The sequence below is a fragment of the Microtus pennsylvanicus genome, chromosome 14 (assembly GCF_037038515.1).
Source record: "Microtus pennsylvanicus isolate mMicPen1 chromosome 14, mMicPen1.hap1, whole genome shotgun sequence".
In the NCBI taxonomy this organism is placed as follows: Eukaryota; Metazoa; Chordata; class Mammalia; order Rodentia; family Cricetidae; genus Microtus; species Microtus pennsylvanicus.
In genome coordinates this window covers 19684873-19705018 of record NC_134592.1, presented here as the reverse complement: position 1 = coordinate 19705018, position 20146 = coordinate 19684873, and the positions used below count along the sequence as shown (strand labels likewise).

At 43.1% G+C, this 20146-nt stretch overlaps 1 protein-coding gene across 1 annotated transcript in view; it reads right to left on the bottom strand.

Annotated features, from left to right (window-relative positions):
* Window positions 1-14551, bottom strand: part of Galc (galactosylceramidase) — a 49616-nt gene extending 35065 nt beyond the window's left edge. Inside the window, exons 1-5 of the mRNA XM_075947648.1 lie at window positions 14215-14551; window positions 7490-7558; window positions 7025-7088; window positions 4423-4536; window positions 2810-2949 (exon numbers count right to left, since the gene is read on the bottom strand). Of these exons, the coding sequence (XP_075803763.1) occupies window positions 2810-2949; window positions 4423-4536; window positions 7025-7088; window positions 7490-7558; window positions 14215-14415 (588 nt within the window). The 5' untranslated portion in view covers window positions 14416-14551. The remainder of the gene's footprint in view (window positions 1-2809; window positions 2950-4422; window positions 4537-7024; window positions 7089-7489; window positions 7559-14214) is intronic.
* Between the last annotated feature and the right edge of the window lie 5595 nt (window positions 14552-20146).

The following is a 20146-nucleotide window of genomic DNA, read 5'->3' as shown; positions in this document are numbered from 1 at the left end:
GGACGAGTAAAACGAAATACACTCTGCTCTCTAGAGTTCAGAATCATGAGGGGAGAGTTTCAGTTTTGAAAAGGAACTTCAAGAAAGAAAGAAAGAAAGAAAGAAAGAAAGAAAGAAAGAAAGGAAGGAAGGAAGGAAGGAAGGAAGGAAGGAAGGAAGGAAGGAAGGAAGGAAGGAAGGAAGAAAGAAAAAAAAAGAAAGGGAACTTCTGAGTTCTGAGTCTTATAGTCAAAAAAACCATTTGGATTGGTATATATAATGAAAAAAGATTGTTTTCTTTTTTAAAAAAGTAAAAATCATAAAGATAAGATAAAATTGAAACAAGACAAAAGAAAACCATTAAAGAGATGACCCTAAGGTCTGGATGTAATAGAGCAATTCTTATTAAAGAATGTCTCACCACAGCACGTGATTATTAGAGACATCGGAACAAAATGAGGCGTCAGCTTCACTCACTGGAAATATTTAGTGAAGATTGACACATCAGAAAGATAAAGCTGAGCGTTCTATCTGCTTCTAACCACACTACTGGGTTAAATATACCAACACTAAAAACAATTTCCAGACACAAACTGTCAACTATAATCTGGAAAGGGAGAGTAAAAGCGAGCATCCCGCTCTCTGCCGTCCTGTGGCCAGGGCTCATCCTCATCCTCTATCATCCTACAGGAGGACCGAGGATCTGCAGCAGTGCCTGCCTCTCGCTGCCAAGAGCTCACTAATCTGATGTTGCTGGAACATGACAGGCACAGCTCTGCCACACAGAGGAACTCAGGAAGCACTGGCTAATAATTTAAATCGCGAGTATATGAAAACTTCAATATCAGCTTTAGTCAGTGCTGTATTAAAACGCATATGCTAATGGAGACCCACTACAGTTATGCGAGGCATCATAGGGTATGTGACCGGCCCCCAACACACAAACTCAGTATGCTTTACACTTTTTAACACATTACAGTATGTTATAAAACAGTTTCGGACAGAAGGAAGCAGGTTTTCAACAGCCTGCAGACTCTTGCCTGCCACCTTTATCTTCAAGGTCTGAGAGTGTAAACAGTTTTCAGTTTGAAATGATTATACTGCAAATGATTACGTCTTAATATTGCCTATGAGCTACTACTAGTGCCAACTTAATATCTATACACTAGCTCTTTATAAAAAAAATTCAGCTAATTCCTGGTTTAGAAGATATTCATCAGAATGAGAATAACTTTTAAAGTGTAAAGAAACAACATTATTGCTTAAGAACTAGAAAAAGCTTTGAAGGAGAATTTGAATTGGACTGGCACCAAAAAAATTACTAACCACAGCCAATTAAAACACAGAGTAGTGGAGTCTAGCCTCATTCTACGAAACACTCCCACACTCGCCCAAGGCTCAGAGAACATTCCAGTAGAGGAGGCAGCAAGACCGACAGCAAGAACCAGAGATGGGGAGTTGGCTGTGAGACACGCCTCCTGGTGTCAGAAACAGCTCCTATACAGTCTCCCCAACATGACTGCCCAGCTGTGAGCTGAACACGGATGACACCGACAGACATGCCAAAGTGAATGGGAAATGCCTGTGCGGCCTCAACACCACACAGAGAATTCCAGGCAACCAAAGGAGCATGGGAGGGGGTCAAGTTCCCCAGGAAATTCCACATTGGACATTTGTCCAATGCCAAATGGAAACATACAAACATACATGCAAGTAACAATCTACGGTCCGAATAGGTGATATTTAGGAATATATATGTATACATACACATATATCTACACAATAACAATTAGAGAAACAAAGAGGTCGTGGATTTGAAGGAGAGTGGTAGGACATAAAAGGGAGAAAGGCAATTATATTATAATCACAAAAATAAAACTAGAAAAAAACCTTTCCAATTAAAAATGTTTTACTGTGAAAAAAATTAAAAGAGAGGAAATATTCACTGTTGTCCAAAGGCAAGAATAATAAGGGGTCACCTGCAGTTGACTTGCAGTGTTTAGACAACAAAAGAACAAATGGATCTCAGGGCACAAAAAGGATAATCAACAAAGCACCACAGAGTCAAGTGTTAGGTGGAGAGGAAGGGCCGAGTGTAGGCAAAGAGCACATTCCTTACAAAAGAGGAAACAAAGCCTTTTTTATTTAAAGTTTCAACTCCATCGTGGTTTTATTTGGTTTGATTTTCTCATGGTCGTCATATGAGTTCAACTTTCTGTTTATTGAAGTAACAAGAACCATTTGTACATTCCCTAAAAAATCCAACATGTATCATTTTTTTGAGGCAATGATGTAACAGGGATTTCTTTTAACCCCACTGACTAGGAATTAAACAAAACTGGTCCCTGAACATATTTTTCTCATTGATCCATTTAGAGAGAGTGCTTTTTAAAGTCTATTCTGAGTTTTGTAACCTGAAATATTTCCCTTTTTTCTTCTTAAAATTTTATCAAAGCCTGGAGAGATAGTTCAGCAGTAAAGAGCACTGGCTGCTCTTCCCAGAGGACCCTGGTTCAATTCCCAGCATCCGCAACAAGGCTCACAAACACCTGTAATTCCCAGTCCCAGGGAATTGGACGCCTCCTTCTGGCCTCTGCGGATACGACATGCACAGACATACATGCAAGCAACACACCCATACCACATAAATAATAATTAAAAAATAAAAACTATGTCAAGTCATAGTACAATGCAATATGTAAATTGTAGTTCTACACATAAAGTATGGTTATAAATCTTTTCAATGGAACAAAATATGAATCTAATTTACTTTCTAAACTTTCTAAAATACACATCCGAAAATAAATCCTATTTCCAATATGTTACTAACCCCAATATAGTCAATGTCCAGGTCATGATAATGCTTAGCACCCAAAATCCATCTCACGATATAGTAGGCAGTCAGCGGAAGGTTTACATAAGGCCAGCTGAAACCTTTGCCCAGCCATCCGGGAAATGACCACGGCAACCCTGCGGGGAGAAGAAAGGTAAAGTGGAATGTGTGAAACAATGCTGCCACTACCAGAAACAATTTGATGAGCAAACCTAAATTGGGCATTATATAAATATATCAATGTCAGGGACTCGAGAGGAAACGCCAGTGTGAAGGGAACTTCAGAGTGAGCGCATTCTTCCTGTGACTCTTTGGACTGTGAAGTCAGAAAAGGGAACAGAAAGGCACGAGTTACAATTCCCACTTCAACTGCGATATTTTCAAATAAGCTCACTTCCAATTGAATATACTCCCATCTAGTTCACTGCCAAAAGCAAAATCAGAATCAACATGATGCAATTTTTCCTAAGCTAATTTCACTATGTAAAATGTATGACATTAAAACAACAGAAGGCTGAGCACAGTGAAGATCCACCACGTGAGTCTTTGCTGGGCTGTGGTTTAACAGGAAAATGCCCACACCTACGTGAGGTCTGACCTTGAAAACAGCACAGCAGGGAGCAGGTGCTCAATTCCAAGATGCTTACACTCTTCCAAACATTTCTGGAAGAACACACTCTTCAGTGATTGTTTAATTTGGAAAATAATATTCTTTCCTTTAACTATCAAGGGAACTAAATTTTGTAATTCAAAAGAAAACATTTAAAATAATTTTATATAGTTCGGCTTGAATGCAAGTCTGCTTCAAAAGAGCAAGTGATGGAGTGATAGAGTTCCTTTCGGATGATAAAAGCCCGAAGCTCTGGCTGTTTAAAGTAGTTCATGCTGCTACGGACTGTGAAATGAATATAGTCCGTCTTGAGCAACTATCCAGTGAGTCTACTGCTAAGGACTAAGCTCTTTGTGGGCAGGGCATTTTCTTAATTAGTGACTGATGGCCTAGAGCCAGCCCATTGTGAACGGTGCTATCCCCGGCTTGCGTTCTACAGGAAAGCAGTCTGAGCAAGTTCTGTTGAGCAGGTCATTAAAAAGCTCCATGGCCTCTGTGCCAGCTCCTGCCTCCAGGATCCTGCCCTGTCTGGGTTCCTATCCTTACTTCCTTTGATGATGAACAGTGATCTGAAAGTGTGAGCAAAAAGAAAAAAATCCTTTGTCTCCCAACTTGCTCTGAGGTCATGGTATTTCAGCACAGCAATGACACCAAGACTTAGCAATAATAAGCCAGGCCCAATAAATCAGCCTGTAACCCCAGCACTTCAGAGACAAGAGGATGAGTGAGAGGCCAGTCTGGGCTACATAGCAAGTTCCAGGCTACCCTAGGTCACAAAGTGAGACTCTGTCTCAAAAATCAATCAATCAATCAATCAATCAAATGTATATCTATAAAACAATAAAACTATAAATTATAATTCACAAAGACACAACATAATAAACAGTGACAATGAAGATCAGTCCTGCATATGTTTTGTAGCTGCTAGTGGGGAGAGGGGCATCACAAGCATGATTCTTAATATAAAAGTTAAAGAGACCCCCAAGCACTGTAACCTTACCCATGAGTATAATATTAGGGTTCCTCTCCTTGGCTTCCTTCATCAACCACCACTCATAGCCTCGGAAATAATTCTCATCTAGTTCATAGTGCATGTGGGATGGTTCCGTGCCATCTGAACAGGAAGAGAGCAAAAGGAAGGAAATAACCCATAAACAATACAAACACAAACAATTTTTAAAGTGGCACTTTCCTTGTATTCTAGTTGTGAGGTTGTGAAGATAAAAATTTTATAAGAAGGTGGCTGTGTAAAGCATATCATTTCCTATTTTTTTAGTATCTTAAACACTGTAAGATTCTTAAATAATAAAACCACAATGTTATGTAAAAAAGCAGTACTGAGAGAGAAGTTATTGCATTGTATTCCTACAAATTCCCAGGACTGCATTCTGCTGAGCTTTTGATCTCTCTGAGGTTTTCAAGCTCCCGAGTCCAACTTCAAGTTCATATTATCTTAACTTTCACTCTCAACTTTGGGTATGAATCGCTGTACTCCTGAGCCCCAATTCTTATATTCCACCACATAACATGTCATCAGACTACTAGCCTTATGGAAAAGTGAATACCACAATATCAAAGTCCTCTGCCAGCAGTCACAATTGGCAGAGGAAAACCGAGGTCAGAGGTCATTCTCTGACATCCAAGTCCTCACGTGCTCTCACGCACCACAAACCCCACTTGTTGCTCAATGGAACCGTCTATGAATGACGCATTTGAACCATTTCATCTTTAATGTCAACATGAGAATGTGCGTATGTGTCGTTATCTCTAAATTAGCTTCAGCAAATGCACCAGATCAACATCAGCACCCTGTCTGCATCGGCACCTTATCTGCATCAGCACCCTGCCTGCACCGGCACCCTGTCTAAATCTTTGAAAAAGACACTTTTTGAGAAAAACCTCTGTTCTGCAGGACCTTTTTCTTTCCACATAAATTCTACATGAATACCGAAACAGGGCCCAGCAGCTGACCTACCTCCCTCTCATTTTCTCCCTCTCTGACTTCATTTTGCCTCTCTTTTTCCCTCCGGGGTTCTAAATTGCTCTGTCCTGCAGTTATCTTGGAGTCTAAGAACAGTTCTGATCCATAAACACACATTTATCTCATCAGACTAAGACTGCCTCCCAAAACAACAGCAAGCCTCCCACAGTAGGTAAGAAGGGAAATCAAGCTGCCCTGTCAAGGGAGAAAGACTTCTCGGGACCTTTGCAGGACCAGCCCTGAGATAATGAATGATCAGACCACACAGCCTGACCAAGGTTACCTGCTCTGCCAACCATGCAAAACTCTAGCTAGCCAAACCACAGACACAGGCCTCTGTTCCCCATTTCAATGCGGCCTCAAAATCCTTGTTAGCCCCTCACAACAAGCCGTGGTTCACTAGACCTTTCTCTGATCTTCCAGAGTGATCTGGATGGTAAGAGAGCCCTTCCTGTCCATCGCCAATGCTGTGTCCCGGATAAGTGGTCAAACCAAGTTTGTCACAGTAGATGCCAAGGCTTTTGTCCTGAAACTCCAATAGATGTACCTGTTAGAAAGTGACTTCCAGCAAGCTAGAGACATGCCTCAGCTGTAAAGGCTGCTCTTCCAGAGAATGTAGGCTTGGCTCCCAGCACCCACATGAAGGTTCACAACCATTTGATACTCCAGTCCCAGGGAGTCCAACTCCCTCTTCTGGCCCCTGCAGGCACCAGGCATGTACACAGTATACATATATCAACACAAACATAACCCTGTACACATAAAATCAAAATACATCTTTTTTTAAAAAAATTACTTTGAAATCGCTAGCAGGAAGACAAATATATAGAAGATATTCTCAAGTTAATATTAATGGGCTTAGCCTATAATTATTAAGTTAAATGCTGAACAGAAGTACTTTAAAATTTGATTATGAGGGTTGAAGATTTAATTATTTAATATATGTTGTTTTTTTTAAAAAAAGAAAGCTCTGTTTCTAAAATACAAGTTGCATTTTAGAATACATTTTTAGAGTTTATAACATCTTAATGTCCTACACATAATTAAATTTTTCTTATAACTTTTTCATAAACTTCCAATTGAGCAATTTAGAGTATTAATACTATCTTGAAAATTTTACATTTCACATAATTTTTAAAAGGAAAAGAAATATCAGATCAGCAAGATGGCTCAGCAGGTAAAGGTGCATATCATCCAGCCTGACAACTTCAGCTAGAGTCCCAGGACCGACATAGTGGGAGGAAAGAACTGACTCCCTCAAGTCGTCCTCTAACCTCCACACTGCCATGAACATACATAGACACACACACACATACACACACACACACACAAGCACACACACACACACACACACAAGCACACACGCACACACACACACACACACACACACACAAGCACGCACGCACACACACACACACACACGCACACACACAAGCACGCACGCACACACACACACACGCACACACACACACGCACAAGTATCCCAAAAATGAGAAGGGAGACGAGTTAAGCACAGTCTGTGGAGGACCAGTCACCTCATAGGAGCTGACCCTCCTTATGCCCTGTATGTTTACATATAAGTTAAAATGTTGAGGAAATCCTGTTTCCCAGATCTTCCTACCTGTCGTTTGCCCATCACCACCGATTTCCACTTTTAAAATATGCAAAGAGGCACCAAAGTTTGGCTGTGGAAAAAAATAACAGCATTATCACCATGCTCCATCATGTAAAGCCTCAACACAATCATCCACAGAGGCCTTTGGCTGCACAGATGCAAAGAGCAGAACCGCAAAAAGCAGCTTACTCCAAGTGGAATCTGCCACTGTCTACAAAAACTACCAGGAAGAGCCGGGTGGTGGTGGCGCATGCCTTTAATCCCAGCACTTAGGGGGCAGAGGCAGGCGGATGTCTGTGAGTTCGAGGCCAGCCTGGTCTAGATGAGCTAGTTCCAGGACAGGAACCAAAAGCTACGGAGAAACCCTGTCTCTAAAAATCAAAACAAACAAACAAAAAAGCTACCAGGAAGCTGATAAAACCATACACTTTCAAAATATCATAAGCCTAGGAGATAATTAATTTTCCTTACCTTAAAGAGATAATCCAGTATTTCAGAACGAAAGGGCTCTGGGTAATTTACTAGAAGCCTAGAGGTTGCCTGAAAAAATAAAAGTTTTCAAAAATATGAAAACAAATATAATCATCAATACCTGTCTACAGTGTTCACACGCAGCCCATCCCACCCCCGGTCCCACATGTCCCTACTGGACCACTTCTTGGGCAAATGGAGCTGGGGAGAGTCATTTCCCTGTACTGTTTGGTCTGTTTGGTTGGCGCCCAATCCCTGGTGCACAAGCCTATTGTTTTTCTAAGAGCTAACAGGTTTTCTTATGCTGGTACAAGAGCTGACGAGAGATAAGCTTATAAAGGCTACTAAAGCATTGTTGATGGTTAACAATGTCAACTTGACAGGATCTAGAACCACACACTTCTGGGCCTGTCTGAGAGGGAGTTTCTTGACTCAGTTAAATGAGGTGGGAAGGGCCATCCTCAATGTGAGTAGAACCATTTCATGAGCTGGGGTCTCAAACTGTCCAAAGAGAAGCAAGGTAGCTAAGCACAGACTAGCATATCTGTATTTCTCTATCTCTCTTCTTCTTTCACTATGTCTAGTTGCAAATGCAATGCATGCTGCCTCGTCCTCCTTCCCAACCATGATAGACCAAGCCCTCAAACTAAATAAATCACCTCAAACAAAATAAATCACTGCTCCCTTGAATTCACTTGGGGTATTCTGTCTTTGCAACATGAAAAATAACTAATGTAAACATGATTTCAATTTTGTCTTGAAACTAGAATAATCTATCTTAAACTACTTATCAATATCTGGGGGCTAGGAATTTTTGGGGCCTTATTCTTCACACCAGATTGCCCTGTCCAGCCTTAACAGGAGCTGAGTGCCTTTACTGCAACTTGATATGCCATGTTTGGTTAATAGCCATGGGAGGCCCTCACTTTTCTGAATAGAAATGGAGGAGGACTGCGTGGGGTGGGAGAGAAGGGGAGGTAGGAGGAGGGGCTGGAAGGAGAGGAGATGAGGGAGGGCAAACACTGTTGGGATGTAAAATAAACAAAAATATCTGGGGGCAAGATGAATCTCAGACAATTTTATGCATTAATATCTTACAGCCACCAGAGTAATGCTGAGAAGAAACAGCACTCCCCTTATCTTCATAAATTCCATCTGCTACCACTATGATCAACTACACAACAATCCCCAAGGCAGGGCCGTATGAACAAAACTGCATACAAGATTGTTAACAGAAAGAATGGAAAAACATATGTAGAAAGTACAGGCACTAACGAAAACCAATAGTAAACCAAAAACCTGTCCTTTGGAAGGTCAGATCAAGGGTTAGGCAAGGAATAGATATGAGGTAGCCAGGAAAAACTAGAGCTAAGTCTTCATGGTTGTGCCTCTCATTAGGCAGCAGGAAGACATGACAGAACCAAGGACCTGAAGGCTGTGTCCCCTGATGGTCAAAATGCCCCCTTTGTGATTACAAGCATCATTGAAGCTGAAGTTAGGGTCTTTCTACCTTACTAAAAACTAGGGCAGCTGTGGTGCATGCCTTTAATCCCGGTACTCAAGAGGCAGAGGCAGAGGCAGGCTGATTTCTGAGTTCAAGGCCAGTCTGGTCTATAGTGAGAGCTAGGACACCCAGGAGAAACCCTGTCAAACAAAACAAAACTAGAGGACCAGGAGGACACTTTCACAACCGCCTGCCACATACGCACACTAGTGAACTAATGAAGGTTACATCCTCAAAAGACCCTAACTTCATTTCAGTTTTGACCCCTCCATATTCCACACACACACTCACAGACACACACACACACACACACACACACACACTTAAATGGTTTTTTATCATTTATTTATTTATTAAAGATTTCTGTCTCTTCCCTGCCACCACCTCCCATATCCCTCCCCCTCCCCCAGTCAACTCCCCCTCTCTCTTCAAGATGATTATGGAATCATCTGGTCCTCCATGATTCAGGAGAGGAAAAGTAGACCGCATCCATGAATATGGCATCAACCTCATAGTCATAAAAATTCTTTAAAATCCATAACACAAAACCCACTGGGCTGCTTTTCCCCTGCCTTTGAGACAATCTACTGCAGTATCCATCTCCTTGTAGTGTTTGTTTTGTTGCTAAGTGTTACTTAAAGAGTATGTCAGCCTGAATTCTCTCCTTCAGGAACACAGAACTAAGGAGAGGCTTTTGCCTGGTGACATAAGCAAGGGAAACAGGGGTAGGTTTTTTTTTTTTTTTTCAGCATAAAACTGGCAATCAACTGACAATTTGCCGAGAATATGAGCTTGTTTTTTTTATGGGGATCCATCCCTTCTAAGCGCTCTCATAGAGAACATTCTGCTTGGTGCCCGGTCTACTTAGAATCTTCCTACCCTGTCCCTCTGAGTCACAAACCGTGTCGTGGAGCACAACAGATCCAAACCAAACAGCATTCTTGCCCAATCTATTTCTTCTACATGTTCTACCTTCCCAAACAGCAAAATCTGTCTAAGCCATAAGCCTGAGGTCGTGCTCACAACAAACTCATCCTCAGTCAGCAAGAAGTCCTCGGTGCTCTCAAATCCATCCCCTACTCTTCAACCCCACTAGTTTAAGGAAAACAGCGTAGCGGCTTATCATTCACCCCCCCTGTCCAATTCTCCACACCACTTACCAGTTCAATATTCTCCAAACAAAAGTGTAATCCTGTCATTATTCTGCTGAAGTTTCTTGTTCTCTGGTAGCTTTCAAAATAAAATTCCAACTGTTTAGTTTATACCACAGTCCTTTAATAACTCGGACCCAGTTCTGCCAGCTTGCCTATCACTCTTGCAAGTTTAATTCAGACCTATCGAACTGTTTTTGGTTTCTTGTCAGCCTGGGATGTATAGTGAATCTTTATTTTCTAGTCAACTCCAATTCAATAGTTAGCTGTCATCTCAAAGTCCACTTCTTCAGGGAAAGCTTCCTTCTGCCACTCCCAGTTAATCCAAGTTCTTGCCCAACACTGGTAGCAGATCCATGTCTCTATTCGAACTAATCCTGCATCCTAATCCCTGGCGCTGTTCTCACCTTTAAGTTTCTTGTATGCTATGTCATCTTCAAGCTCTTGCCCTTATTCCTCGTTATTCAAAAGCAGCTATTCAGTATCTTCTATGGGTTGTTTGCACAGATACAAAGAACAAGAAGGAGGCTTTGAACTAAATGTAGCATGTGTCCTGATTTTCTCACAAGACCATGAGCAAGCAAGTAATAAAGCCAGGTACTCATTCGGGTGTTGTAACTTTAAGATGCCCATTAAAAGCACAGCAAGGGCTCAAGCACACGGTAAGCCCCAGATAAATGGTAAGTTACACACACACACACACACAAACACACTTTGAAAAAAATACATTGTTCTAAAAAACTTTACAGCCTGGCAGACGTTCAACTGTCAAAAAAAAAAAGCATTCATCATGCCCACATGCCAACATATGCTGCCGTAAGTAATTCTTCCCATTTTGCATTATACAACTGGAAATGCAGTTTGTGGCCTGTCTCCTTTTAACACTGGAAGGACCGGGTTTAGAAAAACAATGCTATAGTCACACTATAGTCAGTGTAAACATTAGGCAAAGGCAAGAGACCTAAATGTTGAAACCCATCACTAAACAATGAATTTTCAAATGACTAAGCAAGGTGCCTAAATAAGGCCTGAAGCTATTGGCGATACTAGGAAAGAGCATTGGGGTACACTTGTTCAAAACAACTTCCTCCTCCCTAACCCCTAAAGTATTACAGTAATCACAATTGCCTAATCACACCGGTCCTCACAATGGTATAGCCAGGCAGTTAGTTATCTTTGTTCCCTCAGGAAAAAAAAAAAAAAACCTATGAAGTAAGGTGAATGTCCTTACCAGAATGACTCCAACAACCTGTCAAGCCCACATTTCAACTACTACATCAAAATGCTTTCCCTAAAAATGTAAGAGTGAAGTGAGAGCTATCTAAATGCTGCTACAAACTGTGCTAGATAGCAAGAGTTATACACACACACACACACACACACACACACACACACACACACACGTGCAATGGACCAGCTCAGCCAGAACCCTGAGACAGATGGGACAGGGTCTCAGGAATATGTGGGAAAGGAGTCGGCCAATGGCAGACACAAGACTCAAAGCTCAAAGGAATTGCTTCTGAATGTGTCTTTACTAGGCATGAGGCATTAGACAGAAAAGATAGTTTAACAGCATGTATTGTTTTTTCATGTGGTACAGATTATTCTTAGAATCATTATATCAGATACGATACATGAGAATAGAATTTCATCAGACAGATGTCTCTGGTGTGAGTCCACGGTTAATTGTGCTAGACATGGCTTGACATTAGTTTCGATATAAATCTTTATCTAGGCTATGAGTTCATGGCATTTTGAGCTAAGGGCAAGCAGTTGTGGTTAACAGTCTCACAGTCTCCAGTATATATATATATATATATATATATATATATATATATATATATATATATATATATATACAAATATACAAAATATATACAAATCCATACAGAGAGGAAGTGGTTTGGCCATTCTCATGATGACTTATGCTCATTATGATAGGTCCTCATTGGTTGCCACACAGAATATATATATATATATAGTCTTCTTTCCTTCTCCTTCTCCATATTTCTAACTCCTTTTCAAACCTTCCCCAAAACCAATCTCAAGACATTATAGGCATTTATCTCTTTCTTCTATCCTTATCCCGTTTTTTCTGAATCCATCTTAATTGCTTAATTAAGTTTGCCTTTTGTTCTTTATTTACTAAGCACCAGATTAAACTTGGAAACCTTTTTCCCTTGAATGTTAACCCATCTTCCTCCATTAGCATCATATACTCCTGTATATGGCAATGGCTCATCAGTGGTCTCTGGTAACTTAAACATACTGTCTTCCCTTCCAGAAGAAGCCAGACTGTGTTCCTTAGAACATAAGCAGGTAATGCCAAGTGTGCAAGGGCTCCAATGCAGGAAGCACACACACCTTCTCTGCGGGCACTCTTCCTTGAAGCTTCTGCCACAGCCTATGTGAGAGATGGGTGACTTGACTTGAGTCTTGCGTCTGTTTGTCATTCGCTGACTCCTTACCCACCTATTCCTGAGAACCTGCCCCGTCCGTCCGTCCCAGTGCCCCAGATGAGCTGGTCCGTCACACACATGTACACACACATACACACAGTTTAATCTGGTAAGCAAATAGTATGTTCAACCATCTTCATTCATCGCTGATTGCTCTCCTAAACTGAGTAACACTGTATGGAGACATTAATAATTGAATATTTTATAGATAAGAATTGCCTGCTCTGGGGACTGGAGAGATGGCAACTCAAAATGACCTAATTCTTCTGGCCTTTAGAGGTACCTGCTCTCACATCTACATATGCTCACACCACACACACACACACACACACAATTAAAATCTTTAAAAATAAAAGTGAACTTCCTGCTCTAGGTTATTAACTGATTTTGTTTTTAGAGACAGAGTTTCATTATGTAGCACTTGGATGGCCTGGAAACTATATACATACACTAGTTTGGCCTCAGACTCACAGAGAGCCATCTGCCTCTGCCTCCTCAGTGCTGGGATCAAAGGCTTACTCCACCACACCAGGTTATGAAATTATTAATTTTAAATTGAGCTAAATAAGTAAAACTAGAGACCTTGGCTTTTTTTTAAGAAGCCTATGCAATTAGACCTAATATCACAGAGATAGCAATAGGAGACACTGAGGATTAAAATGAAATACTTGCTATTTTAAATTTTAATAAAAAAAAAACACCACACCACTGAGAATAAAGAGATTAGCTCATTAGTGCGCGCACACGCGCGCGCACACACACACACACACACAACACAATGTTGGGGTACACAGAACATTATACTTTCCTGTAGATCTAAAGTTTACTGCTTAGTTTCACTTGGAAAACAAAACCACTTCCCAAGCCTGAGATCTTCGAACCAAAAAGAAATCTTTCCCAATACCACTTCTTTGAAGAACTAACTGGTGTTCATGACAAGTGGGAGAGGAAGACAGAACTTAAGTTCTAGCCAGTACACCTGCGGATTCTCAGGCACTCAAGAGAGCCAGCATTCCCCATCCCCGCACAGACTGCATAGCCCCTAGGCAGTTTCTCTTCGTGGATGAAGGTAGCCCTCTTTAAAAACAATATCCCAGATAGCTTCAGACCGTACACAACCCCAAAGAGTCTATGAGGCTACACTCGCAGGGGATGACGAGGAGGTGTACTGTCGGCTGCTCAAGAAGGGTCCGCATGCCCTGCTGCTCTGCTCACGTCTTCTGTCTGACTCACGACCCCACTATCTGTCTCCCTGGGAAGGAAGGGAACCACTAGGGCAGCCCGCTGAGGCTCGGCGTTCCCTCTCTGGCTTTTCCAGCGCGGCAAGGACAGCCCAGGAGGGCGATCGAGAGCGCGAGCACCCTCGAGCCCTCGCCGGTCCATTGCAGACACTTCTCCCCTCGAGACCTCCGGGCTGCTCCGCTCAGGTCTAACCGCCTGCCTGGCTTCACCTCAAAGGGGCGTGCGGGAAGCGGCGTCTGCTCGCCCGGCAACGCCGCGGGGGCTTGTGGGACCGGGCAACGCCCGCCTCCCCCACCCCACCCCCGCCCCCGCCCCATCCCGCGTCCCCGCGCTCCAGAGCGTCCTCGCCTCCCGCCAGCCCGCGCTCACCCCGCCGCCGCTGACTGCGCCGATGCCATCGAACTCCGGGCCCAGCCCGTCGGAGTCGTCGAGCACGTAGGCGCTGCTGGACGCTAGCAGTGCGCACAACAGCAAGGGCACCGCGACACGGCCTGCCGAGCCCGCGGCAGCGGCGGCGATCATGGCTTTAGCCCGCCGTTGCTGGGAAGCCTTAAGTGGCCTGTCAGCCATTGTGCGGGTCACGTGACTGTGGCGCCCAGGGAGGCGGGCCCGATCGCCTCCATGATGAAGAACAGAGGGCGGCTGAGGCAGTTTTCGCCATCTTTAGTAAGGGCGGCGGACTGTCCGAGCAGCCGCAGTAGTGTTCAGCAGGGAGAAGCTGAGCGAGCTTTACCTTGGCACTCCTGTGTCAATGAGGTGGTGCCGGTCTGTGCGTGTAATTGCTTAGTGACCGCTCTTGCTACCTCACCTGATGGATCATGGTAGTGACTGGGAAGTGGACGGTCAACAACTGCCAAAAGAAGAGGGCCGTGAGTGGTCCTACCCTAGTATCCTAGATCATTCTCAGCGGGAGACAGCAAGGACGGGGGCCTTGCTTGAAACCCCAAACTAAGCACCCAATTCAGCGGTCATCTTGGTTGAGTTGCTTGGTGTTAGGACTCTGAACTTTTCTAAACCAACAAGAACGGCAAGTCAGGGAACCTCGGATTAAATACGATAAAAGTAAGATAACAGGCACTCAGGAGCACTTAGCAAATGCTAACTGGCAAAGTTTTCTATTTGATTAAGCACTCTGCTGTATCCAGGGCTTTTAGCCTTAAAGGAGTTAAGAATATGATTACTCCACCACAAAATGTTGCCATAACATATTGACTATTTTGAATTAGAAGAGCTAAACAATACAATAATAAGTCCAGGATACTCTGACCTTTATTCTGTTTCTTAAAGGAATATGAAAGTCACTTACGAAAGACGCCCTGACTAAACCATTAGGAAGCAGCACTGTTTGCCGGTTCTTGTTACAGTAACCCTTACCTTCCTGATCACTCTCTAGCCACTTAAATACCCTACCAGGTACATCCGAACCTGGGCCTGCAGACCACATGTAGCAGATGTTAGCTGGAGAGCAGCCCACCGCAAAGTTATGCATATACCTAACTCAAAACATTAGGAGACTGTTCATGATTCAAAGAGAAAACACTCAAATGTGCAGACATCAAGTGTGAAGTCTGCAGCTGACAACAGAGTGTCACAATAGCAAAGGTTGGACACCACTGCTGACCCCTCTACATGACCATATCTTACAAACCCCAGCTACTTGGTGCTCTGATTCAGCTTATAAGTCATTGACCTGTTTGGGGGAAGAGGTGTTTTTTTAGGGTATGGCTCTGTGCCCCGTAACTTGAACTTGTAAGCTTCTCCCACCTACTTCTTCACATCAGTTTGATCCTTAGGCCCAACCAGGACCCAAAGATGGCAAAGGTAAATGTCTACTTCCTTGACCCACTGTCAGGAAACTGATTCCAGGAGATACCCCTAAATCGTTAGGGACGTTGTAAATTCCCTAACCAGGGAATTCTGGTTCCCCTGATATAGAAAATTAGGGAGTGAGAGACTAAAGAGAAAATTTTTTTTCCTCTAAAATTTCCTTTACTGGGAAGCATAGAATCATTTGAGTTCCCATCTAAGCTCCTAAAACACCAGAATGGCAAAGAGAAGACAAGGGAATGTGAGCATTAGCATAATTATCTCTGTAGGAAGTTACATTGTTCCTGTGTCGTTCCTTAAGGACAAAGCTAAATCTGTGTTTCAGGACTGCTCTCTTAGGTACCTTTCTCGTTACTGTAGCAAAGTGGTTAAGCCAGGGAAGGAAGGGTTTATCTTGGCTCCCAGTTGGCAGGGAAGTCATGCCAGCAGGACCCTGTGGCACCTGGGTAGTTAGCATCTGTAGTCAGGAAGCTGAGAGAGCTGAACGCTGGCACTTCGCTTATATCCTTTTTGCTCTGTCCAGGACCCATCCCCCCTTCTACAGTGCCAAACCACATTTAGGGTGAGTCTTCTGTAAAAATGTTTCTGGAAACAACTTCATAGACACACCCAGAGGTGTGTTTTGTGGTAATTCTAAATTCAGTCAAATAGATAGTGAAGATTAACCACCACAAACACAATTATGGGAAATTATATGAAAGTTATATGAAAGGGTAAAATCGAATCACTTGGAAATCCCATAATCGACTTTATGAGCTGCTGTGATATCTCTAGGTTCTTTCTGGACAAGAACTTTGCTCATTCCACCTCTTTAGATGCGTAGGTGTGTGCATATGCATGTGTTTGTACAAGTGTGTGTGTGTGTGTGTGTGTGTGAGAGAGAGAGAGAGAGAGAGAGAGAGAGAGAGAGAGAGAGAGAGAGAGAGAGAGAGAGATGCACACATATTTGAGGATATGCACTTGAATCCTTGAAGAGGCCAGAGTAGGTCTTCGGGTGGCTTGCTCTATCATGACCTTGAGGTGGGATTTCAAACTGACCCAGCAAGCCCCAGTAATCCACCTGTCTCCTTCACCCTCCACAGCACTGGGATTTCAGGTGCCTGCTGCCATCCTCAGCTTTTTGATGCAGGTGCGGAAGGTGTGAACCTGGTCCCCATGCTGATGCAGTAAGTGTTCTCACCTACTGAGGAACATCCCCAATTCTCCACCTCATTTTTTGAGGCAGGGTCTCTCACCGAACCTGGAACTCATGCCACAAACCTGAAAGGAGGAAGTTAACACCAGCACCCAGCATCTGCCATCCTGCAGCATACCCCATTCCGGCTTTTCCTTGGCACACAGACACAGATGGTGTGCAACGTGTGAACTAGAGAGAAGAGGACACGGAAACCATTAAGAGAACAGGTAGCTTCCGGCCACCCCTGCTCCACCCGTCCAGGAAGCATTTGCAGTTCATGCATCAAAGAAACCAGCTGTTGTTTTAGATCTCTAATCTAATCTCAGGAAACCAACAAGGAAGCATTCTATAGAAAAAAAAAAAAGACACGTACACAAAGTGGAAAAGAAAATCCACTGTATGAGATGAAGAGAAATCACGGTTATCAGAAAAGCATTCATGTTTAGTTTCTCTCATGTGTATGGATTCAGGATCAATGGGATAAGACTGGGATAGGAAGGTCAAAGGTCACACATTTTAAATATGTTATTTTAGGATGTGAGGGCAACCTGGCTGCCACGTCTGTCACCCCATTGATCGCCAGGGTTGATTCGGCTGATCTGGCAGGCTAGGCAGGTGTCCCTTCCTCCCTCACCACTCCATGTGTGTCGCTCTGGAAGCTGTGCCCTCGGTCCAAGAGGACGACCTTCCCCGAATAGAGGAGGATCAGTCTTTGGTCAAGGATATACAAGTGGCTGCGCTCTCCTGCTAGAACCTCCAAACAAGCTCTCAAATGTGTTATTTTGAATGCTTTCAATCAGAAGTATTCCTGTGCATCCTATTTCTGTCCCTATAAACCTATTTTATAAGTTAAAACAAGAGAAAAAACAATCTTTTGGAAAAGATGAGCAATCTTGCCCTCTAAGAAAATGTGCTGATTAAGTTTTGTAACAGTCTGTTGCAGCTGTTGTTCCATACTGTGTATCCACACACACACACACACACACACACACACACACACACACACATATGCACATACACTTTCTAAGCAATGTCCAACACATATACATATTCAGCATGTATTTCTTGATTTTAAATTTTTGAAAGGTCACCAGTCGAATGAAGAGATAAGATGAAGTATTCACTAACAGAGTTGGAAGCATTCTTCAGAGCCATCCCCAGTGTGTGACAGGAGGTGAAGATGTCTCTTCACAGTCATCCTGTAATATCTGCTGGTTGCTCTGCTCTTTTGACTCTGGATATAGTTGCTTGATTGCAATTGTGAAGCAACAGGGGCTTGGAAATCAAATTCCATCAAAAACTCTATGATTGTGGGGCTGGCGAGATGGCTCCAGGTTAGGAGCACTACATACAGAGCCAGAAGGGCTAGAGTTTGGAGTTTTTAGAAAGTCTGGCATCAATAAACAGCTGTAACTCCTGTGTCTCGTCATCAAATGCTCTTATCTGGCTGCCCTCTCTCTATAAACATGCAGACTCGCACATGTGTGTGCATGCACTCACACTGGCATATTCGTGAACATCATCTAAATATATGTAATATGTATTATAAGATATATGTTATATATGACACACATGTATGACTCGCATGTGTGTGCATGCACTCACACAGACACACTCATAAAGTTTATGTATATATATGACACACATAATTGGAACCAAAGAGATGGCTCAGGATTAATGACTGCTCTTCCAGGGACCCATCCTCAATTCTCAGTGGTGCATCACAACCATCTGTAACTCCAATCCCAAAGGATTTGGCAATCTCTTCTGGCTTCTATGGGCACTGGGCATGCAACTGGTGCCCAGACATACATGTAGGCAAAACACCAAATCATTTTTTAACTACATTATTTTTTAATACATGATGGAAATCTGCTAACTCGGAGCATTAGATAACAGTGAAAATGGTTTGGAGGGAAGAGTCTACCATGTGGAATAAATTGTACATTGCCCACGGAGCAGTTTCTTAACAGTACATGAGTGTTCCTCCTTTCTCACATCTCAGCAAATCCAGAAATAAATAGGTTTCTGTTTTTGTATTGGTCTGGATTTATTACTGAGTGGGAACTGGGTGCACTTTTTTGTGTTGTCTTGTTTTAATGCTGTTTATCCTTTTTTCTATACTTTTTTTTATTAGATACTTATTTATTTGAGGGGTTGACCATCCCTGACACTGTGCATACATGGAGGCCAGAGGTTTTCTCCTTCAACATGCGTCCCAGGGATTGAACTCAGGTCATCAAGCACTCTGGTGATCACCTTCACCCGCCGAGGCATTTCACCAGCCTTGCTTTGGCTCTGAGTTTTGGTTCTATAATCATCCATACCTATCACTAAATCCCCATGGTAAGAGTGCTGGGAGGCAGATGATGCCTCCTTCGAGAATGAAGAAACGAGAGTCTCCGTCTTCCTGCTTTCAACAGGGTCACCAGACTCCTTCAGTCAGTTCAAACTGCCCTTTGGCATTGGAAGGGTGACCAGAAATTACAGAGTGGAGAAATCACACCGGAACCCCAGGAATCCAGGGGAGGTGGTGCCACAGAGACTCCCGGCACAGTGGAGTCAGCAGCATCCTAACCTGAAAGCCTGGGTCAGGTGATGGGGTTTTCTGTTCTTTGTCTCTAAGCAGTTTTTTAAGCCACATCCTTAGGGCTCTGCATCATTCATGGACCACACCCTGACAGCTTCCCAGGTCACTTTCTGTGGCAGGTGGCCACAGTTTCTGTTGTTTGCAGCAAAGAACCTTGGCTGAATATTACCTTGGCTACTGTGATCATCACAACAAGTTTCCCCACTTTGAAAATTGCCTCCTCTACCTGTAATTCACTTGTCAGCCGTGTTTACTGTATGCATTTGCTCAAGCAGGAGACAGCCAGGGGTTTTCTGGCTGGATCTGTGGTTTGTCTGCTCTCTTTGATATTGTCAGTATCTTTTTTCCGCACTCCTGCCAGGAGAGGAATTTAAGAGTCTACCTAGTGCCTAGGCATGAAGAAAGTAGCAGTTTATATGTTAGTGACTTTTAATTTTTTTTCTGTCACTGTAACCAAATAACTAACAAGAAGCAACTTGAGGAGGAAGGGTTTATTTGTCTTAGAGTTTAAGAGGTTTTAATTCATCATGATAGAGACGATATGGCATCAGGGGGTGATGGGTGTCACTGGTCACATTGTGTCTGCCACCAGGAAACAGTGAACAGGAAGTGGGGCCAGGCTAGACAAAATCAAGGCCCATTTCACTGGCCCACTTCCTCCAACAAGGCTCCAACGTCTACGGCTTCCACAACCTTCCTCGAATAGC